Genomic DNA, 26,912 nt, shown 5'->3' with positions numbered 1-26,912 from the left:
GTTGAAAATTGGTGAAAGGAATATCTTTTATTCTGCAAGAAGTATCGAGTGTGTCGGGCTCAGTAAGATGGTCGTTATAGTAGTTAGCGAGTCATCGTCTTTCAAATATTCGCGAACGACATTTCGAGATCGGCACTCGTCCTTGACATTTCGTTTCTTCGTAGAAAACGTAGAAAACGTAGCTTGTTAGAGCGTCTTGCCAGCGATCGAAAATAAAGGGCGTGATTGTCTCGATTTTCCTCCATATTTTTTCAATAACTCCCTTGCCTGCGCGATTGTCCCACTTATGATCCAGGGAAGATAAAGAGGAGAAATAACCGTGTAATAAATTAAACGATATCGTGTTTATGTACATTTATGTTGCAACATAATCTGCAAAAGAATCTGGCTGACTTTCATCTACAACTCAATGAAATAATCGTTTCTCGAGAAACTTTGTGCGTTAACTTTTTTTTACAGCGATTTAACGAGAATGAAGAAAAGAGGAGTAGATACGAAAACGGCAACGGACAAATGGACAACCTTTGCAACAGAGTTGAATGAAAGGTACAACAAAGTGGTCGCTAATGGAAGAAGCATTTTAAGAGAAAGGGGAGTGTAAAAAAAGAACGATACTAATAATATCCTCGAGATTCGACGTCTATGGGCAAGTGTGCACCTTTCAAGAGGAAATAATACAATAAATCTAATATACTTTGCCGAGGAAGTGGCTTTTTTTTTTTTTTTTTTTTTTCTTTATAGAAAAATAAGTACGAAACTGTTAAAAGGCTGCAGCGAATTTGATTTATCTCCCCGTTGATCAACTGACGACGACATTTATTCGTTACAATGGCGAACGATTTGTAAGAGAGAATGAAAAAGAAGAAGAAAGCAAAGAGAACGACAACGAGAATCTGTCGGATGGGCTCGAATCGATTCTTCTAAGAAGTTCATTCATTAATACAGTTTGTAAACTGATTGTCCTTTCGCGTTGAGCGGAATTGAATCCCGGAAGCTCATTTTCATGGGAAATATCTTACCAGGCGGGGGGCAGTTCTTGTTTTGATTGAAATCGAAATCCAATTTCATCCGGTGAGAACGAAACTTGTTTAGCAGCGTAACAAACGATTCCTTCTTCTACTGGCTGTCTTTTAGCTAACACGTTATCCTTTAGCTAGGACACTCACTGCAATATGTATAGTAATTTCAGCTTAAAGAAGCCTCGAGGAACCTGATCGTCAGCTGATCTGGAGGTACGCACTCTTCATCGTCACCGAGAAGCACGTTTACGCTTGATAAACCTAAATTTTATGATTTGCTCAACACTGCTCAGTATTGCTAATTACGTAATTGCTTAATATTTGAAAATACGGTGACAGACACTGAGCACGTATTTCTGCTACGCGATTTGCACGCTACGGAGGAGAAACGTAAATTCACCACCGTAATTCATTATAGGAAATTTGGTTCCTGGCACCGATGGTGAACGTCGCGCCGTGCTTGAATTTCTCTAGCACGCCTTAACGATGCTTTTAATTACTGTAAAGCGGAGCAAACGTTAGATCCCGTACGAAGATAATAAAAGTCAACAAGGTTTCGTCAGACGCAGCCTCGTCAGTGTGACGTACAAGTGTCTACGAAACGGAATATATTTAACAGGCCTGTACTTTGGCGCCTAACTAAGCAAAGTATGGCAACGAGAGTGCACATTGTCTTCGAATAGACGATTCAATTTAAATTTAAAACCGTATATGTAAAGTAGAAATTCTCAAATTTCAGGAGGGAAATTAATGGAAAAAAAAAAAAAACGATCTCTATTTGCAGATTCGGAGCAACTAGACGCGCTACTGGATATATTTGTCTCTTTTGTGACGGTACGTTGTGTTGGAGTTGGCATTTCGATAGCGGAGACCATCGATTTTTTTCCCAACAGCGTCAAATTACAGCTGTCAAGCACAGGATTGAGCCAACTAAAAGCACGCTTTATTAAGCGGTTCATTATCGGGAATTATCGAGTCATGCTCGCAAGATTATCGAAGGCGTGTCTTCCTCTGGTTCGCCGATCCTTTAGTCGCAGTTATTCTACATCGACCATTGCGTCTTACTTCGCTGAGAATCGTTATTTTTTTCCTCTCTGGAATCCGACTCAGCTCTGAGTTGATGAACGCTGCGGTTCTCAACGCGACTCCGATCATGAAAATGATCGTGGAAACACGGTAACCGCGCTCGACGTAAGTGAACTACACGGATTATTCAAGGGGAGCCTCGAGGAATTGCAAATGCTCCAATGCCCCAACAAACAGAACCGGCTTCGTGAAATCCAATCTCGATGATTGGGTTGACAATGAACCTTCGCCAGCGACAGCTCTAACTTGAAATTAACTTCATGTTTGGAATTGTGCGAGTGGCCTGGTTCAAAGTTCGAATAAGGCCAGAAAATTTCTATCCTCTGTAGACGAGCGTGCAAGCTCGTCATTCGTAAACGAGGATTTAATTGAACATTGATACGCTGGGCCGATCTAAAAGAAAAAAAAGAGAGAGAAAGAAGAAAATAAAGAAAAAAAACAATCTTCGTGTAAGATTGAAAATATCCTTTGTACATCGAGTCGTTTGGTATTCACGACAAGATTTATTTTCTCCTCGGCGATGTTTTCCCTTGTCACAGCGGATCGGGAAATAATTGAGGATGCCACGGAATAAAGAAGATTGACTACCATCGGAGGGAATAATGCTCCAAGAAATTTGATACGAAATCTTTTTTTTTATTGCCTTGCAATATCGCTCCTCCCGTTTAAGGTTGAAGTTCACGTTTCGCGGCTGAAAAATGTTTTGCCAGACACGATTCTGTTTAACCTCTGGCTCCATTCAGCTTGTAACCAGCATTAAATCAATTTCGAGAGACATCTTTCCCGGCGATAATGCGGAAAAGTTTGACATTTGTATACCGAGAACTTGAGAAAAAAGCTCACGTTCCGAATGAATCAATGAATGAATCGACGAATGAAAAACAAAGTGCGATAATGTGCAAAGTGCCAGCAACCGGCGGCGTGGTGATGCGAAGAAACAGCAACGTTTGTTAACGGACGTGAACGAACGATCGCGGCGGGCGAATGGATATCTAATCGATTCAATTAAATTCCGAGCGGCGTGCAATGCATATTTATGTTTCACGATGCCAGACAAATGAATTTGAATTTTCAACGTCTCTGGAAATTTTGCGAGTAACCGCGCGAGTTTCCGGTCGCGACCACTAAAACAGACAGATATTGCGCCGTAGCATTCGGCAAATAAACCGGCTGTTTGCGCAATATCGCGGGGTAATAAATTTTTTTTCCTCGTCTCTCGGCATTTCAACGCAGAGAATGAGTCGCGCGTTCGTTTTCGCGCATTTCTTTTCATTTCATTTTTTCTGTGCGATACACACACACACACACACAAACAGGATTTTTTTCTTTAGAAAGCCTTCTCTCGAAGAGTGAAACAAACGCTGCACTCAATTGAACGCGTAATTACGAGTAATTTCAGAGAGACACGACTACTGACACGACACAGAACTGTATAAATAACAATCAACGGTGTGCTCGCGGTGTGTATACGGCGTAGACGAAATGTAATGAGCAGAGAAAGAAGAGAGCGCGCGGTTTTTTATTTGATTAAGCTCTGCAGTCGCAAACGTACAAAGAACAGGTAGTTGTGAAACTCCTGCGGGCGATGAGAATTTTCCAACTTGTATCACGCAATAAAATCACGACGAAACAACGCAAAAATAAAAACGCGGAGAACGTTGGATAAAAAGGAACAAGTCCGAATGCCGTATTATCAGGAGGAAATGAACGACCAACCCTCTGCCCGGTATTCGGTATTTCCTGTTTATCGTGCCCCGTTTTTGAAACTTAATTAACAGCGTAGTCGCACGCGCGAGCAAAAAAATAAACGCGAGTCTAATTTTATCGTACGCCTGAAGCGCACATACGTTATATCGCCCAACAAGAATGCAACTATAGAAGTATGGAATTTCAAGGGAAATCTAAATCCACGTTGCGTGGATCGGTGACTATCGTTCGATTTCGTTTCACTTCCGTTTTTCATGCATAACCGATGACACGATAATTTTCTTTGATATTTCACAAGTCCTCGACTCATCGATCATCGCAGCAGAATCGACCTTTAGGTAAAAACGTAAAAATAACTCCTTTATCATGAAATGCCTACTTTTAAATACTACTTCCCTTCCTGATTTCCCTTTCTTTGTAACGCGCCGCGACGCGTTTTATTTTTAACGAAGGTTTCGATTGTCCCGAACGCCCATTCACACTGAAAATCAATAACGGTGGCCGGCGTTGTAACAAAACGCCGGAAACTGATAAGATCCGCAAACAGCCATGATGTTCCTTTCGTGCGCACGTATATTTCGTACTTATTGTATAAAAGCGAAATTCTTCGCGGAAGAATTTCGAGAAACAATTCGTTTTACCCGTTGCAAGCTACGACGTGAAGTGACAGCGGTGAAAAATTCATAGGATACGAAAAAATTCTCGACCCCTCTCCGTCGAGGGAGCGAGAAGCTATTAAACATTTCAAAACTCTTCACAGCCGGCGGAGTTTCGTCCCACCGGAGCCCGGAAGAAGCTCTAGCGCCGGGTAAGACGATTGTCAACCGAGAAAATGAGAAGAATGAGGGTAAATCGATTAACCTACCGTCGCGTTGCCTCGGTTCAAGGTGTATGACGCTCTGCTGCATCAACGTGCGATAATTGCTTCAGCAAAAACCGAAGGAAAATTCGGTCGTCATTGTCCGAGTCGAACGATTTCCCCCCAATTTGTGATATCGATCCTAAATGTATCACAACGTCGACTTCGAAATTGTTTGAAGAAATTGGAAAGTGGAAAGAAAATTCAGATACTGTTCCTCCCGATATAACATCGTATATATATTTTCTTCAACCGAGTCACTTTCTCAAATCATCAACACTGAAACTAGAAACCAAAATGGTTAAAATGAGCAATTTATAATTTTTGTTAGACACTTTACACATGTAAAACAGTGTATTTTTAAAGATTTAAATAATTTTTCGTATAAGTTATTGTATACTCCACTATATTGGTCATTTCAACCACAAGTTTTTCTATTTTTTGGACTTCAATGTTTCCGATGGAAATTGTATGCTTTGGGAAATCAGTGGAAAGGACGGCTCGCCACTTTGCAATCTATCTCCCTGCTGAAATTTTCCCAAAATTCCGTCGCAGAAAAGGCCACTCGTTGAGATCAATCGGAAGAGGATCGATGAATGATAGAATCGTGGTGGAATCGCGTCTAAGGTCGCGAGCGGCCCACAATCACGGGGCGTATCAGTGAGAGCGTCTCTCGTTCTGCGCGTCACGCTATTCGCTGGCCTGAGCTGCGGGGCGCGTTCAGTCTGCTCCAAGCCGCGATTGCGACAACTTGCGCCGCGACCGGCTACCGCGAGATAAAAACAAACCAACCACCTCGCGAGATATCTTACCGTCAAAATCCAGAAGGGAATAGATACAGAAAATAATCACCAATAATAAAAATCTCATCTTCGATCGGCAGCAAGTTAGTTAGTTTCGTTCGACTTTCGATCGTCTCCCGAGGCAAAGCCGAGGCAGTGCGTCTCCGTTCGCGAGAAATCCCTTTGCCAGTCCGTGAGCTAAGATCATTTTGACATATGATACCAACGGAGAAGCGAGACACCTCGCGATCGTACTCCTTGGTGGACGTGAACACGTTACCACCGTTCTCGTACACGGAGGTAAGTCTCGACTTACTTGGCACGTCGTCTCGTCGTCGAGCAGCTTGTCTTCTGCATGCCTCTTTCTCGCCTGTAATTGATTTTTCCCGGCCAGGAAGTTGTTCGAGCAATCGCCAGTCGACAAATGAGACTCTCATAACGGGCAGTTGTTCTCGCGTTCGTTATTTCGGAATTTCACCTTTGGGAATTCCGATTCCTCGTTTGTCTGTCCCGAGCAGAGATACGCGTCTGATGTACGTGTTTCAATCGCGCGTTTAATTATCGGACCAGCGTGTCAGGTGACACAGAGAGCGTCATTCTCTTTCGGAGAAAAAAAGGAAAGAAGAGAAAAGAAAGAAAGAAAGAAAGAAAAAAAAGGAAGGAGCGAGGGATTTGATTACAAATGGGACAATTTCTAAATGGTCTAACTACGTTTCACGTCGAAAACGGATGGCTTCAGTGACATAGAACAGAAGATCGATTGTAACAATAGCGACACTTGGTGTTGACTTTTCGCGGGAATGCTATTGACACGAGAACGGAAACGGAAAGGAGTAAATAATTCAAACGAGCTGGTTGAACAGCCTGCAAAGCACCGACGTGATTAAACTCGTTCTTTCGGCGCTCGGCAGGAGAAAAATCCGGGACAAGCCACACGCTCATCCAAGCTGCTCCATGGAAAAAAAAGCCAAGCGCCAGCCGTATGATACTGTCCCATGCAAAAAGCCTCTTCTTTTTTTTTCTTTTTTTTTTTAAGATATTACGTAAACAGAAGAGACACGCTTGGAGCGTCGACGTTGTACCTGACGCTCATAAAAATCCTTGTCCCAATTAATGTTAATTTCCATTAATCGCGAATGTTCGTTTCACCCATAGGATGGGAAATTTTTGGGACAGAAATTTCGGCGCGCAAGTAGGTCAAGAACGTGAGCTTTTCGCGGCCCTAGAACGGTCTAGAGCATAGAGCGAGCAGAGGACAAACCAAGCCAGGCGAAAATTTCGCGTCACGAGATAAAGGGAGAGGGGAGCAAAGTAGATTCATCAAAGGAATTATTATAATATAATCCACGGATGCACAAATTAATTCACGAAACCGTGGCAGGTTCATTCTGAGAAATTCGTTTCGTTTCGCGATGCTGTAGCGAATTTGCAGAATATTCGCATTCGCTGTAATTTTCTCGCCGAATAATGAAATGGTGATTAATTGGATTTAATTGCTAAACGCACGCAGGGAATGTGCATCGGGTAAATAAAATTTCGTTTGCAGGGCGAAAGGTATACCCGTGTAATTATGTTGTAGCGGAAGGAACACGCGGATTTCAAAAGGGTAATCGTGCTGTGTTTATTGTTAACTTTTACCCATGCACGTTCTTTTGTACCATGCTCGCGCGTTAATTGCAAATTCCTGGCCTCTCGTGAAAAACGCACTGCATACTTTTATTGAATCGCTGCCCCTACATCGTGTTCTATATGTTCTTCTCTTCGTTTCTTTCTTTTTTTTTTTTTCTTTTTTAACGCAAATTTTTCTCTCAGGCTGCGAGTCTTTGATCATACTCCCCTGGTTCGATATGAATTCGCTTCTGAGAAGAGCAACACAACTTTCTCCCCCCCTCCCTTTTTTTGTATACAGCTGTTTGCATTTCTCATTCGGGATCTCGGTAGGATTCTCTTAATGAAATACACTCCCGTCGTAAAAATTTCTCTGCGACAAAGTTTGTCAGATGAAATTAAACGTCTATTTCTTTTTTTTTTTTTTTAGTCGCTCTACAAAAAGAACGATGTTAATGGTGATTAATATAGATATCATTTCCATCAACGATATTAGAAAATATTCCTTTACGAAAATATAAACCATGTACATTATACATGTACATATATCATTACATTACATACACGTATAATGATTTGAGGAAGCAAACTAATTGGCCCTTGAAAAAAATTCAACATTTTCATAGATGTCAGGAAGATGTAGGTAGGATTAATTTCACCGTTTTTGTTTGGTTCTTAATTAACCAATTAATTAACGTTCGTTGAAAAACGAGTCACGACGGAGAAGATGTCGCTGAATGGACAATCCTCCCGTCAAAAGGGACTCAATTCTTTCCTTCCCTTTACTAAACGTATTTTTAAAGAAAGTCTATTAACAAAACTTTGTTTCATCTCTTGCCGTGAAAGACTCGATGCGGTGAACCTTCGGTATTAACATTCATCAACATCCAGGACACGAATGCAATATCGAGTGGAACGTGCGCGACGAACGGGGACTGAGAGGTCCCCAAGGATTTCTAAGATTTTCCATAGCAAGCTTTAAAACGTCATTACCTCTTTTTGATGCGAATTTCAAAATCTCTCTCTCTCTCTCTCTCTCTCTCTCTTTCTATACATGTACATGTTCGTACGTTTCTTCGAAATGCTAGTCACTATGGTTCTCGGTAAATGTGTATTACTCGGCATAACTCGGCTAATTTGAAACACACGGTGTACATAATTGTCAAAGTTCCAGTTCCGCGTACGTTCCATTAATTTCGAAACCTCCGACCCCCTCGTACGCGGAATCGTATTTACCTACGTTTGAAGACGTGTTCGGTAACCGATCTTGCGTCGTTCTTCTCGCAGTGGTTCTCCGAGACGTTGCGCCGAAAAAAAAAACTACGCATTCCATTATTCATCGAGATTCCCGTGTGATAAACGTTAATTTCAACATTCCACGATCTGTTGGCTGTTCTACGACCCGCTGTTTTATGGACGAGCAGTGGGTTTGAAGCGCGACTCCGGCACTTTCGCGGCGCGAAATTTTTCATTTATATGCCGGAGGAACTTTTCGCTCGGAAGACAGCGCGCGTTCATGCAAACGTCGCAAGCCCGGACAGACGGGTATGTATGCCGCAAGCCAGGCCGCAGTCTCATTCGCGCGAGCTCGTTTAAATCCAAAATGATATCCAGCAACCTCGCGATTCGCGGCGGGCACGTCTTGCAGCACGGTGAGCCGGCTGACACGTGAAAGACGTACGCTACTGCGCCGCGCCTCGCCGCCGCGACACGATTTTTCGTTGACGTTTCATCGCGCCAATCGGCGGAATATAAAATAAGTGCATTACGTTCTATTTTTGTATGCATAATATCGACCGCTAACGTCGTATAGAGTCGGTCGCGTATTATTACATTTGCAGGTAGCAAACGCAAAAACGCGGAATCGATGCGTCGATGCAACTGAAATTCACTCGTTTTCTGGTTTTAAGCAGCTTAAAATCTGACCCCGAGCGGAATTGTAACGTTTGACGCTCTCGGTTGACAAATTACTATTTTATTTCGACGAATAATCGATAGCGTTGTTTTCCCCGTGTGTTTTCTCCTTTCTTGCGAAAAGGCCGAAAGTAGCTAAATTCGGGATTAAACTGCACAGGAGAATCACGTCGATGTAATCGTGTTCATGAACTCGAATAATTTGGACAATCGGATGGAGCGCCATTATTAAGCGTAAAACTCGCGTTTAAAACACGTTAGAGGGTGAATCTCTCGAGCATTGTGCTGCACAATCTTGCGTACGCAAGCAAACTCAACCTGCACCATCCTTGCGCAATTAGCGGCCGACAAACGTTCGTTGCAGACCCATCAGCTTTTGCTCTGTATTTCAGAAACTTTAGTACACGAGCAAATAGCATGACTCGGATGTTCAGAGCCGTACCCTTCCTTCCCCTAATTGTTTTTACGTGGCAAATCAGTGCGGTAGGCGAACTCGTGTTCAACCGTTGCATTGTACGTAATTCCCGCCCGTCTCAGGTTCTCTTTCTTTGGCCGAAAATTCGCGAACGACGCTCGTACGTAAGAACGGAACTAATTGAAAACGCAGCGAAAACCTTCTCTGTTCTTTTCATTATTTGCCATAATGGCGCAAGTCATTTGCATCCTTTTTCACGGTTTATTCGTACTTGAAAATACAAATGTGCTATATATCGCTCTAGATATACAGATCCAAAAAGATTGGGACCAAACTTAGACTATGTGTTACTGAGGTCAAATAAATGAAGAGAAAGTTCATATAAACTTTTGTCCGAAAGTGCGTTATTGAAGAGATATAAACTTTTAAAGATATTTATATTTTATCGTGAAAGTTGTAAGAAATGTTCGAAAATTCCTCCTTCTGCAAGAATGCAGGCTTCGACTTTGTCGAATCAGTGATTGTCAAACTCTTTCAAATATTCCATTTGTAGTGGAAGTAATAGTAAATGCATTTTGAATACATTCCCAAAGTTAATCTTCTGTTTCTATCGTATTTTTATGAACCAACTCTTTTGCATGACCCCATAAATATCCCTAAAAGCGCTTGTATCTTTTCAATAAAGCATTTTCGGACATGAGTTTATATGAACCTTTCTTCATCTTTTTGACCTCGGTGACACATAGTCCACGTTTCGCCCCAACATTTTTTGAACACCCTCTATTTAAATATTATAATTTGTTGATGTTTCATCTGTCATTTTGAATACTAAAAATGAAAATTCCTGAAATAAAAAAGATAAAGGAATAAAATACGCATTTCTCTTCGAGTTCATTCTATTCGCTCGATTTTCAACATTTGGGAAATTAACGGCGATGAGCAGGTTAATCTTTGTCGGAAGCTTAACAGCACTCGCTTTCGGTAAATTAAACCGTTCTTTATCGAACGACTCGCTCCCAAGTCCGACATCGCGCACCACTTTCCGTCTTCGCGTTGCCTAAACGTTCGATTCAACGGGGAATTCACGGAGTTACGGCGCATTTCGTTATTCCAGAATCCTCGGAACGTTGTGGAAACTTCGCAGAAGTAAGGCCGAGTTTCGGCTCCGCGTAATTACGTTCTCCGTTCACTTGAGATATTATTAAGGTAATTGCGTGTCGACGCATTCCCGTATTCCTTATCGCTTGTTATTCAGCTCGGTGGCGCGCTGTTTCCGCGAAGCACCGTTGCTTTTTAAGCGATAATTTCCAACCGAAGAAATACATCTTCGGCAGTGTTGTTTTCGCTGTTTCATGACGCCAATGACAACACCATCTTTGCGCGAATAAAATTTTTAGTATGTGCTAACGAACGAGTAAATAAATAATATTGGTTCGATGTAAATTAGCGTAAATGTTAATATTTTGATTATATCGACATACTTTCTGAGAGATACACGCTGATGAAAAATTGTATCGTTTTCAGTGTAGGTCGCGATTGAACTCCCACCGTGTGTCGCAGCGAAAGGATTTAAACAAACAGCGTCGGTATTATTTGTGAGCCATACGTCGCTAGCGAAAAATGCGTCACGTGGATTAACGCAGCGTAGTTATTTGACCTATCCGTACAAATTTCCAGCGCTGATGCAAGTGCAAGTAACAAACAGGGCGAATTTTTTAACTCGATGGGAATAACAGGACTCGAACTCGTAATTTCCATGCCGCTTCGTCAACCTTTTATTCCAAAGACATCGTTAAGAAAAAGAAGAAACGCGGAGTGAAAGCAGAAGGGGGGGGGGGGGGGGAGGAACGAAAGGAAGGAGGAAAGATTCTTGTTTCAGGAACGACGATTCCGAGTCGCTCCATTTACTGATTACGCGCAGGAGAATCCGATCCATCGAGATAACTTCGACTTTTACGAGACAATGCGCGACTTGCAGCGACGAGAATCTGCAAACGGATATAAGGCCGGGAATTTCCTCGACGCGTTCACCTGTGAAACGATTCGAATCAACGTCCGTCAGTTTAACGTATAAGAACCTGCTAATATCCCGACTGACGCGACATTCAGCTTCCGCGGCAGCGAACCAGGAGGAAATAAATAGAGTTTACGTCACGATAGGCATCTTTCATCATTTCAACCGGATTAAAACTGCCGGCGTAAAATTAAATGAATGCGTTCCGGAGGCTTTTTCTTTTCTTCTCTTTTTTTTTTTTTTAGTAGGAAATCTCTGCGCGTCGCCCCGTCAGCCATTTGAAAAGGGAGAATGGCATTTGGACGTTTTTAACAGATGAAGCGCTCGAAGCTTCAGCTGATTGCCTGTGGCCTTCGCTCGCACGCGCCGACTTTATTCGATTGTCACGAATCACGAGCATTCTCCCCTTTTCTGGGAGAAATATCCGATAAATATCCGGCAACACGCCTATGCGCCTCCGCGTTAATCTGCTCTTCCTTCTTTTCTTTCCCCTGTGACACATAATTCTTATTCAAAAAATGAATTTTTCACGTGGAGGAAGTCTCAAAAGGCCGTTAACCTCTCAAGGTCTAAACAAGTTTCCAAAGAACATGACATCCATGAAAGGAAACAATTAGAAAGTTAAACTTTTATTCCAAGAGACGCAAAAAATTCACTGTTACAACTCGTTCTCGAATCATACTGCCTGTGGAGCGTGGAAGCCACGGCATTCGACGATAAAAGTTTTTCTTTTCTTGCTATTCCTCCTGTTAGTTTGTTTCCAGAGACAAATCTATATCAGAATATTATCGATCGTAGTTTTTCATACCAAGGTCCAAAGTTTATCAAGAACGTAAAATATCCAGTTGATCGATCGTTGGATCGCTCGTTAAAGCAATTAACGACCAAATGCTGCTTTCCTTTTTTTTTTTTTTATCTTGCTCTCGGCTCGAAAAGAATCAATTATCTTCCGTCGCTCGAAAGGAGAATAGCTGCCAAACTTCGCGGGCAAGACTTCGTTATCGTTAACGACGCCGCGCTTGTTCTCGATATAAATTCCATCAAACCGGTCGAAAGTTTCGCACCAAATTTTTCATCGGCAGCATCGCGGATGCAGTGCTCGATCGAGACTTTATCTCGCCGAGAAGTTGAAATCTTTGCCTAGTCGAAGGCGTTCATTTCCATCAGGAGCCATCGGAATAAATTTCCTACTAGATAGAAGCCAGTCAGTCTACATCCTCCTTGTTCCAATTCCATTTCTCAAGCAATTTCCTCACGGAGGACAACCAGGACTGTCCTCAACACCCAGCGAAAACCGCTAATCCCTTCCTGATGATCTTCGCCACGTGCATTTACGAAATTCGTGCTCAAAGTTCCTCAGCTTTGTAAATATCGGTCGATGGAACTCGTTCTCGCAAATCTCGTTCACTCGTCGTTCGAAAATGAGAAATTTTTTGTTAACAACCTTGCGAGGCTGACACAACGCGTCTCAAACTGACTTTTATGAAACTGATTGGACTATCAAAGCCTACGCACTACTCTTCTTTTTTTTTTTAATATATTCATTGAGGAAATATTCGTTTCAAATGAAAAAAGAAATTCATCATAAAGAAACGAATCTGTCGATATCTGTGACAGTGAAATATATCAATCTTTCTAAAGAAGTTTCTTCATCTTAACGTCGTTTCTTCATCCTAACGAAGATTGGAGTTTCGTGAAAGATCGTTTTTCACACGTCACGCCGATCATTCATTCCACCATTTCGTCTGGAACGCACTTATCCCCTCCTTCGTGACGGTCGAAAATCCGGCTGTGAAAATCCGTCTTCATAGTGATCCCGTAGCAATATAAATCGAGAACAGTCACGCGGACTAGCACGCGCGGCGAAAGCTCGCCGAAATTGGCCCCGATTCCGTGCCGTTAAACTCGGTCCGTTTCCCTCGTCAGCCCTCCGCCACGGACAGAGACAAGTGGATTTCAGAAAAACGGCGAAAGAAACCTATCCGTGGGATGAGCGTAGGATGACGGACGATCGCGCTGATCCTTTTATAGATTAATCGAATTCCTCCCGTGAAATAATCGTGTTAGATATCCCTTCATAAAGAAAAAGAAAAGAAAAAAAGAGAAAAAGAAAAAGAAAAAGAAAAAGCCTCGATTCTTGAATGTACAGTAATCGTGGAAGAAGAAGCATTCGCGAGTGTATAAACTTTCAAAGTTTACTCGAAATTAAAACCCAAAAGACTGGAAAATTCTTTCAACAACTTCCGACGAGATCCAGCGGATCTCCCTGGCCCCTTGATTTCAGATTAACAAAAAGGCAGAGTAATTAATCCGTGGATTAAATCCCTCCCCTGCTAATCCCAAGATGATACTGCCGAGATACGAACTTGATTTTTGAGGCATATTATATCATTAATACCACAAAAAGGATCACACGGTTGATTGGATTGAAATGGCGCAAAAAATTGGTGGAACTTGGAGGTGTTCGCAAATTAAAACTTACGATATGGTTGGGATATTTGAGACTTGTAATAACAAGTTGTCCGGTGATTTTCAAGTACGTAGGAATCGATTTACGCAGAATTGTATCGACAATGGAGCGACAGGAATTTCGTTCGTGCCTTGGTCTGCAATTAAGTTCTCACTATTGAACTCGATACTCCTCGGAAATTTCATTTAATTATTGAATTATTCAATAGACTATCAAGTGATATTTCATTCGTTGCATATTTTATTCTTCGATAGACTGCACCATCGTTAAGTATTCGTCTTGATGTTAGAAATATATGATGAGACTTTCTCTCGATTATCGTTGCCTTCATAAAAATATTACTTGCAGAGAGAAAGTAGAAACTCGATTAACGAAATGGAGAAGGTGAAATAAAAGTAGAGAGCAGACGTACGATAAAGTAATCGATCTATGTTTAAGTTTAATCACGTAATATACCATTTCCGTGCCGAACGTATGTTATTTGCAACGTAGCGACAAATCGATGTTGTCAACATTCGCGTTGACCCAGCCATTTGTCCTTTCAACTTTAGTCTCATTAATCTCATATCGAGCAGCTTCCGCGAAATTTAACAGAACTCAGAGTTTCGTGTGTAATCTTGCAGTGTCATCCGTGAATTATCCGCGGGTTATGTTATATTATAATTCAAGATATGCTCGAGTTTCAATTTTTTCTCTGACATTCATTGAAATTTTTCTTCCTATTTGCCTCAGGAGGGCGGTTTTATCATTACAAAATGATAATTGAATCGAGACGTCGTTTAATTTCATACCTCGCGCGTGGTTAACGACTCGAAAATTGCTCGAATACTTGTCCCATCTGGAGCAGTCAGTATGAAATGAACGACCCGTTAACGATTCGGCGGATCGAATCACGTTTCCTGCGTTAACGATGTGAAACGAAGTGAAAAACTGGACGCTTGATCCACGCTGAGCTCTTACAGAGTTAACGAGTTACAAATTTCAGATTTCTTCCACCGCTTTTTACAATTCCATTTTTTACTCTGAAAATTCTATTTTGTTTCTTGCGCGATACAAAGATAATCAACACACTTGAATACGAATCTTGTATAATTTCGATTCATCCGTTATATCGAATGTGTAATATATTTGCGGTAGTAACTTGTAAAGCTATTGATGTGCAACAACTTCGTTAAATTCCGCAACGTTGTTCTCGATACGCTTAATTGTACCGCACTTGACCAATTAGCAATTCAAACTTTGCTTTAATCACTTGCGCTGGCAACTGATTGCGGACCATAACGAGTGACCAAATCGTATACAATAATTCGTCGCATTCTTTTTGAACACTGTCGGTGTGATATCACTGGATAGAAATTATTGTGAAGTAATAAATTCACTATTTGTTTCGCCTATTTTGTTTTACTTAAGTGTACTTAAAACTGAGAAGATATTACAATGTTGGAACAAAAAATTCTCATGCATGGCACGTCATTCCAGCGCAAGAGATTAAAGAATCCGAAGAAATCACCTGAACATGTAATCTCGTCGCAGACGAGTGTTCCAAAAACGATCGCGTCCTTTAATCCTCGATTTCACGAGCCATCAACTTCGATTCGTATTCAAGCGGTTCAACGCTGGCAAGTCACGTGTTAAGAGTGAATTACTGCATCACCTTCTCTCTCTCTCTCTTTCTCTCTTCTTCCCTCAACCATACTCGCTGCACAACGTCGCCACCGTTCCGACGATACTCGAGAAAAGTTACGAGATTACGCAACGGATGGCACGCAATTTCCGTCACAGATTTACGTAAATCATTGCTGTTTCCCCGGCAGCGTCGGGAACATTAATTACACTAGCGACCGCGCATCCTCTGTCAGGCTTAATGCTGGCAGCGCCGGGTTATTAAATATCCAATGACCGGCACGGAATGCAATTTCCCTAGGAAAGAAAGCTCCGTTTTCGCGTGTGCCACTTCGTTACATCGTCACATCCAAAGATTCGTCCACGCGTATCTCAGTCTGAATCGAATACAAAAACAGAAAAAAGAACACTTTACTGTGTTTCTATCATTGCAACTTTAAAGTATCATTTTCTGACTCTGTGCACAGTCATCGACTCACTTGCAGCGTTGAAAGTTAAAATGAATTATCTTTGGTAATTTAGAAATTATATACCATCTCAACGCGTCGATTTCCATAAACAGACAATCGTGTCGTTTCGTTCGGCAGAACGAATCAGAGAATCACGCGACTACGTGAAAATTCGTTATTTGACTCGTTCGGTGGTTAACGGGTAGCTTTTATCAAATATAATAATTGGCCCATTTCCTCCTGTTGATCAGTCACGTTTGCGTTTGATCGTTCGGATTGCTTACCAATTCCTCGCGCGTTCTTCGCGAATGAAATTTATTCGCGATCGCGCGAGCAAGGAATCGAAACCGACGAGTTTTATATCGCATACATCGACGCGTACGTATCTGGGTCATCTTCATAAAAGCCATCTTTATTACGTACCTGGCGTGCCCTGCGCCTTGCGCATGGAATTGATTCCATACTTTTGATTATCTTTTCCTCTAGCCAGGCTAAGCATACACCGAGGACCGCGTAGTTTCGTGCTCGTGGACACTTTGCATGCTGGCCGAGCAGAAATATTCGACGAAAGAAGCGGAGCACGCTGATTAGCTTTTCGTTTTGTTTCTCGAAATTTCGTCGAATAGCCTGCGTCTCCTCGTACCGATCGCTTCAAACGGCTTCGAGTTTCTTCGAGTGCAAAAATTATTCGCAAAGGAGCGTGATTTTGTACAAAAGTAAACCTTACAGAATCGCTAGATGATAGAATCAATATCGAAAGATGGAGCAAACATAATTTAATTGACGCGAATGTTTCTCATTGTCAGAGTTTTCTTAATTCTTCTCTCACAATTTGTCAATTGCAATGCTTTTGAAAAAAGTCTAATAATTTTAATTGGAGGAACTATTTTATCTAATTGTGAAAATAACGAGACAAGTGCATATATGCATTGCCCGTGAATGTTTGCCTACATTTGATTGATCAAATGATACAGCTTTTCTGCACCGTATCACTTAACGTGTCATTCTTTTCTTCATTCACATTCGGAACATACATTTTTGTCGCTGTTACTGACAACCAATATCCGTAAAAGTGAAATGTCTAGTTACTCGTATCTGTACACTGCTTTCCACGTCCAGTAAGAAAGATTTGAAAGGAATGAATTTTTCTACAACGCAAAAATCAAGATTCAATTTTATCCGTAATTTGTGTTTGAATATACAGTTTTCATAAACAAATGTTCAAGAAAATTTATTACCATTCATTTGTAAAATCTTTTATTTAAAAAATATGGTTTTTCAAATATATTGTTTAAACAAAGGGATATACACCATTAAATTTGTCGTTAGAAAACACAAATTTCATCAATGTACACAGGAACGGTATTTCCAACAATTTCCGAGATATTTGACGAAATATGTTTAGCACCACCAACTTTGAGGATAGTTTTCACCTCTTTAACATTGGTGATTGTCGATAAAAAGAAAATAAAGATCAAATATGTTTTTGAAGAATATTGCTACGTTTATGCCAAATCTCATCAAAATCGGCTTGGTTCCCTTGTCAGAATTTTTTTCAGTATCATTCGTTGAACGTGTTGAGTAATTGAAGACTGCTGGGAGCATAATCATTTGAAAGAGACTAAAGATACCCTCCGTTTCAATTGAAACAGTTCTCTCGTAAAATAATTTTTAATTATTTTAAAATGAATTAGAAATCATTTTCAATTACTTTAAAAGTTGGAAGTAAACATTTAGAAATAATTTTTAATTATTTTAAAAACTTCTCGTCCGAGAATTTTTAATTACTCGAGAGAGACGTGTAGTGGATCGTCTAGAAATTACCGCGGTCAAATGTCACCCGATTAAAAAGATGTTTCACGTCTGTTTCTCAGGGATGAGAACATGCCCCTGTGATGTTGCATCGGAGCACATCATCGCGACGCTGTAGAGCATCGCGAAACATGACGAATCTTGGCCACACGTCGCCGATCGCCGGACCAAGAGGACGACGAGCCAGCGTGGCAACCGACAAGCCTGTCGATTTGCCACCGACAAGTCTTCGAGGAACTATGGAACGTCAACGCTCGCCTCGGGGCAGCATCGTGCCCGACATCGCGCTCGACATGGGCAACGACGTCGAGGTTGTTCATGATTGATCATTCCATCTATTACAATTATTCCCTTGCTTCCTCCAAACTTGCATGACCCGTGGGATACTATAAAGCCATAAAGTATACTCGCACGAGTATACTAACGATAATTTAGACTTAGTAAAATAAATTCAACATAATATTTAGACAGTAAGATAAGTTCAGCATAATTTGAGAGCACTCGAAACACGAAACGATGTGTAAATGTTGGATTGGTCAGAAAGTAATTGCGTTTTTCTTTTTTTTAACAGATGGACACACATCCTTTAAACAAATATGTAGGAATCCCGGCTTGAATCCCCAATTTGTAGGAATTTTGTTAAAGGATAGTTGTTTATTTAAGGTTAAATAAAAGAAAATTTGTTTAATGATGATTATAAAGTGACGTTTTACACTATTTTCTTAATTGCTAAACTCGCTAGACTCGCAACTCTCAACTCACTCTCTTTTCTCTCTCTTGCAACTCTCAACTCACTGTCTTCTCTCTGACTTCTCGACACTCACTCTGTTCTCTCTGGCTTCTCGACACTTGCACAAAATTTGTCATTCATACACACATACACACAAACGCATCCATACCCTTAATATCTTAAACGCTAGGCCTGGAGGGCTAGCCTTAAACAATCCCAAGTCCCAGGTCTAACTTTTTCTACAGTTTATGGTACATCACTTGGGACATCTGCAATTGTTGGGCACTGGACAAAGTTCTGGGCCCTTTCCCAGAATTTGCCCATCCCACAAATATATTACGAGATTTAACAAGAAACAATAGCAATGACTATTTATTTCAATTTATATATAACAAAATTTGGTTGATTCTTAACGACTGATAATACAATATATTTCCCGCTATCTTCTTTCTTCATTTGTAATCAACAACGCCGCTTAACTTAAATGGAAAAGAACGCTGTGCAAGCTCGTAAAAAATTATCTAACTTACTCTAAGACGCCTTCAAACTACGGCAGTATCAGAATTGATTACAATGTCAAATTGGAACTTTTTGACGACATCAATTTGGAACCTTTCGTTTCGTCGAGAAGGGTAAGAACATTTTCGAACGCGAAGTCATAAAGTTGCCTGACGAAAAAATAATCAAATAGAATGATCAATATATCGTCTAGTAAAGTTTCTCACGAGAAATTCGCCTTTCGTTTGGACACAGAAACGCGGTTACTTTTTGGCCAACCTGATGCTTTACACATCTTGAACCGTCGAGCCACGATACGAACAAGTGGCACAGATTCGAAGCGAGAAGATACAAAATCCCAATTGATACCGGTAGACGTCGAGTAAGGAGTATCGACATTTCGATGTCCAGGCTCAAAGTATCGCGGAACGTATTACTCGGACGCCCCATAGGCGAAGAATGTCTCTGGAACTTTTCAGGAATTCGCCTGTCTTGCGGGATAGGACGAAAACTATTCCGGGCGGGCTTGACGTGTGCCAATACGTGTCCGCGAACCATGTCTTCGGGAATAATTTCTGAACAACGTGTCCACTTCCTTCCCACGTTACAGTCCCGTTACGTTTTGCAATGTAATCGGTTAGAAAATTGAAGAAAAATTGGAAACTCGCGACACTGGAAAATGGAACACGTTTATATCGTACTGTATCGTAGATGGTGTTCGATCCGAATCCCTTGGAATATTCTTTGCCCGCCGATGTTCAAACTTTCCCTCGTCAGATCAGATTGCAAGTATTACCCGCGATTTTCTGTTACAAAGTTTCATCGCTCTTTCGGGGGTGTTCCTTCTGACCTTTCAGGCTATCAACCACAAGCCTGTGCTGGAGCGAGATCAATATGGCGATACGCGGAACGCGTTCAACCAGAAGATTAGTCGAAGCCCGCGGAACTCCCTGGTTCCGGACGACTACTACAGAACACCGCGAAACGGAATTCGAAGCCCTCGGAACAGTTTGGTCCCCGAGGCCAGTCTGGCGCCGGACATGTTGTACAGCTCGCGACACTCGTTGGTCCCGGAGGCACCTCTCAGCCCAAGAAATTCCCTGATACCGGACTCACTCGCTCACAACAGAAGCCCGAGGAACAGCCTCGTTCCCCTGACCAGCTCGAGGACGTCGCTCATGTCCGAGAATGGGAATCCCCCGCCACCTCGTAGTCCTCGACACTCATTGATACCCAATTCCTCGAGAAGCCCCCGCGGAAGCATCACCAACATGGAACTGGTCGACCGTAGTCCCCAGAGGAGCCCGCGAGGCTCAATAGCCTCGGAGTGTTTGAACCAGAGCCCGAGGAGTTCAATCGTCCCGTACGAGGTGAACAGATCCTCGCGTGGTAGCATCGGCGTGAACGACACGCCCAGAGGATCGATCTTGGTTAACGAAGAGGAGGCGAGAAGTCCGCGGCGGAGTATCGATCCTGACACGATCGACAGAACGCCGAGGGGCAGCCTCGGCGGCCTGCAAGACAGAAGAGCCATGAAGGCGAGCCTAGTGGCGCAGGATCCGAGAAGAGCGTCCGCCGATCAAGGTAAGCAGTTTATTTACCCCGATGAGAATGCTACTCACCGATTATGAGTTACCGATCCGATCGGTACACCGCCGAGATATACAACGCCGAGGATCGAGTCGATAACTGATCGAACTGGAATTCGATCTCGGAACGGAGATAGGAATGGAAAACCAATACTCTTTATAATTAGGTCTCCCCATCGGATAATCGTTTCTATGTAATTTCGAAGCGCGTCGGGTCGGTCACGAAAGCTTTCGTCTGTACCTTGTAATGAGTTTTTATATTCGAAAACGAAATTCCATCGCGATGTCAGCGCGCTTTTTGCCAACCAAGAGGACTAAGTAAGAGTTGGTTTCAAGGCCGAACGATCATTCCCACGAAGTAATATCGCGACAACCAGAAAGAATTGAAGTAACAGCCTTATTACAAATACCTTTAGTTTCTTTTCTTCTTTTTTTCATCTCTATTTCGCGAAATAACACGATTTTTCGTACGAATTAGCTATCGTTATCCACGTTAACGAACAGAGATAGGTTTTATAAGGTGTCTACGAATACAATTTTGCTAGTAACTGTGTACAAGCCGAGTCCAATAGAGCCCTGTGATAACGTAAAAGCAACGAGATTTCGCAATCTTCTAAATGGCCGATGGATAACGTCGTTACCCAGGCAGTTACGTTTTTAATATGTTCGAAAATGGATAGCATCAAAGCCATGCGACGCCTATGCGTCTCGCTTGCGAGAGAACCATTCCGTGAAAATGAAAACCGGCTCGCGCGTACATAAACTCGTTCCCGACGGCGTTAAAGATACCGTGCGCCGCGGCGGATGCCACATTCGATGAAATAATTAATCACGTTAATTCTCTCCTGATCCAGAATCCAGCGGCTGTAAGGTTGACGTGTACGCCTTCCAGCGAACGTGATTGAATTACGTATCCCTCGTAATCTGGAGTCTCGTGGCAATTCGACGCTCGTTACCGATTAATCCGACGCGACATCTCAAGGGGGCCGTAGATTTCATTCGTTTTGCCGAGTAATTTCACAGATCGTTGATTCCACCGCCGTGGAAACCAAGAAACTTACGCCGAGCGAACCTGATCGCTCGTTGATTAACAGGGATACTAGTGTCAAATTTTCCTACTAAAAACTGACTCGACTGACTCGATTGCAAACTTGACGTCGAGGATTCGTTCACAGGGGAAGAAACGACACTCGAGACGATCGTTCGTGTTAAAACGAGATCTCCCGATGAACTAATAATAGCGTGCGATCGTCTCGGGGCCATTACAGCCATTATTGGAGTCGGGATAGGATCGAATTAGAATCGCGAGGCTTGATCAGTTTTCGCGCAACCGCGAACCATTACGCCGGTTAAGCCAATCTTGCAAATGTGTACTTGGCAACGTTCGGATCAAGGGGACGAAGGTGCAGCGTCGAATTGGTACCGTATGAATTCGAGGTGCGAAGCCCATCGTCGAGATAGTTTGACTAATAAGGGTAATTTATCCCTATGGCACGTCGTGATTTGGATATCCATTGTTACTTGACACAACGAGGATTCGACGTAGCGATATACGAAACGATAAAGTAATTTAATTTAACGTTGAACGCGCGTTGATAATATCAATTACACTTGGAGACAAAGAACAATAGAGCAATTTTAAGACATTGCTGTTCAAAACATTGCGTCGAATGACATTTGACAAAATTATAATCGATGTCAAAGATTGCGCGTCGTTCTTGTTAATCGACTTTACCTCCATAGATTCCAGTCGACAAATCTGTATAAATAAGAACCTACAGTTCATTGGCATGGAAACGACGAGCTTACAGATAACTGGATTTTGTCGCGCGACCCATGTTCAGGATGAAAACAGTCGAACCATTCAACACGAAATTGCTCGTGTTTTTTGAACCGTGATGTCTGAACCCGATCGCACTGTGTTTCTCCGTGAAATTAACAGATTGTTTATACAAAATCTCTATCTTATCTGTCCATCGCTGTTCGACTCGCTGTCGATTTATTATAAAAATTCACACGGATTTGACATTGTATTGATTATGCGATATTGCAGATTGTATTTGCCTATCTATCGACTTTATATTCACAGATCAATCAACAGCTTTCATCCCCTCGTTTTATGTTAATGCTAAAACGCAGAACTTCACTCCATTCCATCAGAAACATTCGAAATCGACGACAGACGTTGTTTCGTTGCAATAAATCCAAAAGCTCGCGTCGTAAATTCAACGAATATACGACAAATATACGAATATTCGAGACGTTCTCTGGGAAACTATCCGGCTTACTTCGATAAGTTGCCATCTTTCTCGCTCCCCTCGAAATATTTTTGACGGAGCTCTTCCCCGCAACGCCACGCGAAATTGCAAAATTTACTCCAAAATTCATTCGCGTGGAGAGCAACGGAATTCTTGGCGCAAAGCGTTCAGAAACTTTCGAAATTCTTTCCGCAAAGCTCGTGATTCTCGCATTCGTGGAAACCACAGGAATCATAGACCGGCTTAGTATTATCGCTCGACTAATTTCTATCTGAAAAAAAGAAAAATTGTTTCGTAACAATGCAGGTATGAAAGAGAATCGTATTATCGCTCAATTAATTTCTAAAGGAAAAATGTTTGAAAACAGTGCAACGAAAATTGATGTTCTTAAGTGTGCGCAGGTATAAACGAGAATCGAAATTCGTCGCCGTCCCGGCAGAAGGAGGTGAACTCGGGAAGCGTCAAGTCCCGCGGTAGCGGGGTACAGATCAATCTAGGATATGGAGGGAATACCTTCGAAGATTCTAGGCGAGCCAGCAGCTCCGTATCGCAGGTATGGCATTTTTCATTCACCTTTGAGACAGAGAAGAAACGTCCAATATTTATTATTCGGAATATTCGACGACGAAAGCAAAAAAAAAAAAAAAAAAAGGCAGGAACGTTGCTAGATTGGGTAAAGCGTTTCTTTCTTATGCGCCGTAATCTTCTACCTTCGTACACGTGAAAGCCTCAAGGCCTTGCGCTCATCTTTCCCCCTCGGAGAAATTTCGTTGGACAAAGTGCAAGCTAACACTGCAATTCTTTGAAAGCATTTCCTACGGATTCATTTCTGAAGCCTGTTCCTATTCGTTGTCTCGCATCTCGACGAGATACGAATTTTTTTTTCTTTCTTTCTTTTTTTTTTTTTTTTTTTCTTTTCAACGCAATTTCACCATGTCGACAAACATTGTTACGTGAGAGCGGAAGCAGAATTTGTCGCACATTCTGAAATTATTTCTCTCTGTTTTTTACGAGAGGGCGTTCGTTCGAAGAAAAGTATCAACGAAAGTCTGTATACGAGAGTAAAGTGTCTCACAAAGCGGACTAATTTAAAACCGACCGAAATCGTTCCTTCTCCGCTCGTCGTCAATACTGTTATCGACGAGATTCTATTAACGAGAACTGTGCGTATCCAGAGAGTTCGAAGTGTCGTCCAACACGATACGTTTCGCGATATCACTATAAGATACGGCCGCGTATTTTCCTCCCTATCGCGTTCTTCTATCGACTGTCCTATCACGTCGACCGAGAATGTTTACGATATAACGAACTGCCCCGTGGCCATGTGAGTGGAAACAGCCCCAGGAGGGGCCAAAGAAATAGCTGGCTCGTAAAAAGCAGCCAAGACCCAGACAGCTAACCCCGTTGGATCGAAACGACGTAGCTTTACAGCTACGAATTCGCGCGATCGTTCTCAACGAAGCTCAACAGACTTGCCCGAGCGAACCGAAACGCGAAGGTGACCCCAGAAATCTCTCGCGCCCTCTGAATATTTAAAATCGTGAGACTCGCCTCTCTCGATTGGAGTCTCTCTCTTTGTACGATTTTCAAAAGATGAGAATACGAAATGCTAAGATTGGAATTGGTCGGAGCTGACACTTCAAAGTTATCCTAACCATCTTATTAGTTTCCATCTTAATAGGGTAAAGTGACCAAATTTCTTCCCCTTAATCAGTTTTTAACGTTCATTCGAAAAACTGAATCGCTCTTTCAATCCGAAACAATTGGTGCACTTACTTTGAAAGTTTAGCAACGGAGATGTTTAATCGTTGTTTTATCAAATTTTTCGTCGAAAAAAATTAATACGTGGAAAGATGAATTTTTAGATTATTGAGAAAAGTATCGCTAATTTCATCCCCTCAGCTTTAGTGAAGAAAAGATTGAAGAAACGTCATATTACTCGCTTTAAAAAATGTTTTATCGATCAAAATATACAAGATATCCCGCGATTCATGAAAGGCCCATTGCAAAGTGATTCTACGTGTAAAAATGTGCTGGAAAGAAAGAATAAAATTTGTTTCATTAAAGCCTTCGTTCTCGAGAAAATCGAACTTAAATATTTATTCACGTTTATGAATGAATTCGTTTTGTTTACTGCCGGCTCGCTAACAACGTTTTCATTATAAATTACAATTATCACTAATCACATGCAGCACATAACAGAAATAAACCGGGGAACGAAATTCTGGCACTACCAGGAATATTGTTTTGAAAAGTCACATTTACAAATTGAGTCACGTGGCATTGTAGCAGAAAGAAAATGAAGAGGACATATTAAAACAAGTGATCGAGATCAACCATTCGCGTGCCATTACTACTTACGTAAGGCTAGCAAATGTAAAGGGTGTTGAAACTCTTCTCTCAACCTGGAATGTTGTCAAATTATCGTATTCGAGTGACAAAATGCCTCCAATTCTTTATTATTCATCGCTGTCCATAGGACAACGATTATTGACCTTGATCGTCTAGTTCCACAAAGTCTAGTATAGTGGTTCCCAACTCTCCATCTAAGCATTTCTAAAATCCTATGACACATAATTCTTATTATTCAAAAAGTGAATTTTTTACTTTTTTCCGAAAGCCTAAAAGGCCATTAACTTCAAGGTTAATGGTCTATACAAGCTTCCAATAAACACGACGTCCAAATTAGAAAGAAAACAATTTGAAAGTTGAATTTTTATTTAAAGGAATGCAAAAAATTCTTTCTCATTCTCCAACTGCCCCTCCAATCCCCTAGAAAATTAAATCAAATCTTGGGCCCCACGGATCTAGTACCTAACCACTAAATTCTAGTACCTAAATAACCTAGTAAATTCCACAAAATCTTTAAAGACTTGCCGACACACATGCGACGACCTTTGATCCGATCATGGCAGATTGTGGCTTTCTCTAGCTCGAAATCAGAGACTTGCGGCTTATCTAGCTGCTGTTCTAACACTCGAGTTTGCCCCTTTTTCGCCCTCAGACCGGATCGGAAATCATTTCGATTTTCCCTCTGAGCGAGACGGCAAAGCTCATGAACCTTGAAATCGAACTCGAAGGTTTCTCATAGAACTTCCATTAACGTTACGGGGATTAGGACGGTTGGAAGTCGATCAACGTAAACGTTCGTGTTGATGTTCAGTTTTCAGGCGACGAGTCGCGCCGGCTTTTCACCAGCGGCGCCAAATTACCGGAGAACACGATGGAGAACAGGAATCCCAACTACGGTTCCGTGGTGTTTCAACTGAAAGACGCGAATCTCGAAGCGAGCAACATCTGCGACTTTGTGTTCCGGGGGCTGAAGGTCGTCTGTAGAACAAGAGTGGTTACTGTTTGCCTGATGTGCTTGTCCACGGTCCCGGTTTTCATGCTGATTTACGGTGAGTAAAGAGAGTTTTAATGGCCACGTTCACGGAATTTTCGATACGCTTTCGCACGTGTTTCGCAAACACGAAGATGGCGCAATTTTTGTCGATGTGGTTCTAATTGAAATGGATAAATTAATTGATACCCTGATTATATTAATTGATTATATATTGATTGATCGATACAATAACTGTTATTAATAACCTTAAATTTTCACAAAGGAGTGACACGTTTAATGTCGAACGTTCAATTCCGAGGTCAATTTTGACGTAGACTTGAAAGATTGCCAAGTATTAAGTAGAACGCTTGTGCATATCTTAAATAATAATGGTCGTTCCATTCAGTTGATTTATGAATTAAATTATAAATTTATGATGTTAAATTGTAAATTACTTTAATAGAAGTGAATCCACTTAGTGTTAACAGCGTTAACACTCTTCTACGTCACGTTCATAGAGGCACGAACGTTTCGCTGATCAATTGACGATCGAATGGCGTTTCTATATTACTCATACATTGATAACGAAGCATTTATTACTGGTAACGTATCGATAACGATATAATGTACGCGATAGATAACGAGAGATTAATAATATTACATTGGAAACATTGATGAACTTTTTAATCGTCACATTAACATTTACACATGTAACATACGAGACTCAGTCTCGCGGATTTTTAATAAATTTGTT

General features: G+C 41.6%; 1 protein-coding gene across 5 annotated transcripts in view; it reads left to right on the top strand.

Moving 5' to 3' along the window:
• The first annotated feature begins 5,410 nt into the window (after nt 1–5,410).
• The window catches only part of LOC122537116, a 61,773-nt gene continuing 40,271 nt past the window's right edge, over nt 5,411–26,912 (top strand). For 3 of the 5 annotated variants that reach the window (XR_006308548.1, XR_006308549.1, XM_043670077.1), the window contains exons 1-5: nt 5,411–5,753; nt 17,821–18,069; nt 19,844–20,570; nt 23,226–23,386; nt 25,997–26,234. Coding sequence is in view for 3 of the 5 variants with exons in the window: in XM_043670077.1 (XP_043526012.1) it covers nt 17,842–18,069; nt 19,844–20,570; nt 23,226–23,386; nt 25,997–26,234 (1,354 nt within the window). In the remaining 2 variants the exon portion in view is untranslated. Of the gene's footprint in view, nt 5,754–17,528; nt 17,606–17,820; nt 18,070–19,843; nt 20,571–23,225; nt 23,387–25,996; nt 26,235–26,912 lie in introns of those variants that run through there. The other 2 variants (XM_043670079.1, XM_043670078.1) reach the window with 2 other exon arrangements.

This window comes from Frieseomelitta varia, unplaced genomic scaffold, assembly GCF_011392965.1.
Source record: "Frieseomelitta varia isolate USP_RPSP 00005682 unplaced genomic scaffold, Fvar_1.2 scaffold_886, whole genome shotgun sequence".
In the NCBI taxonomy this organism is placed as follows: Eukaryota; Metazoa; Arthropoda; class Insecta; order Hymenoptera; family Apidae; genus Frieseomelitta; species Frieseomelitta varia.
The sequence above is the reverse complement of the archived record's forward strand: the minus strand, read 5'-3'. Positions and strand labels throughout refer to the sequence as shown.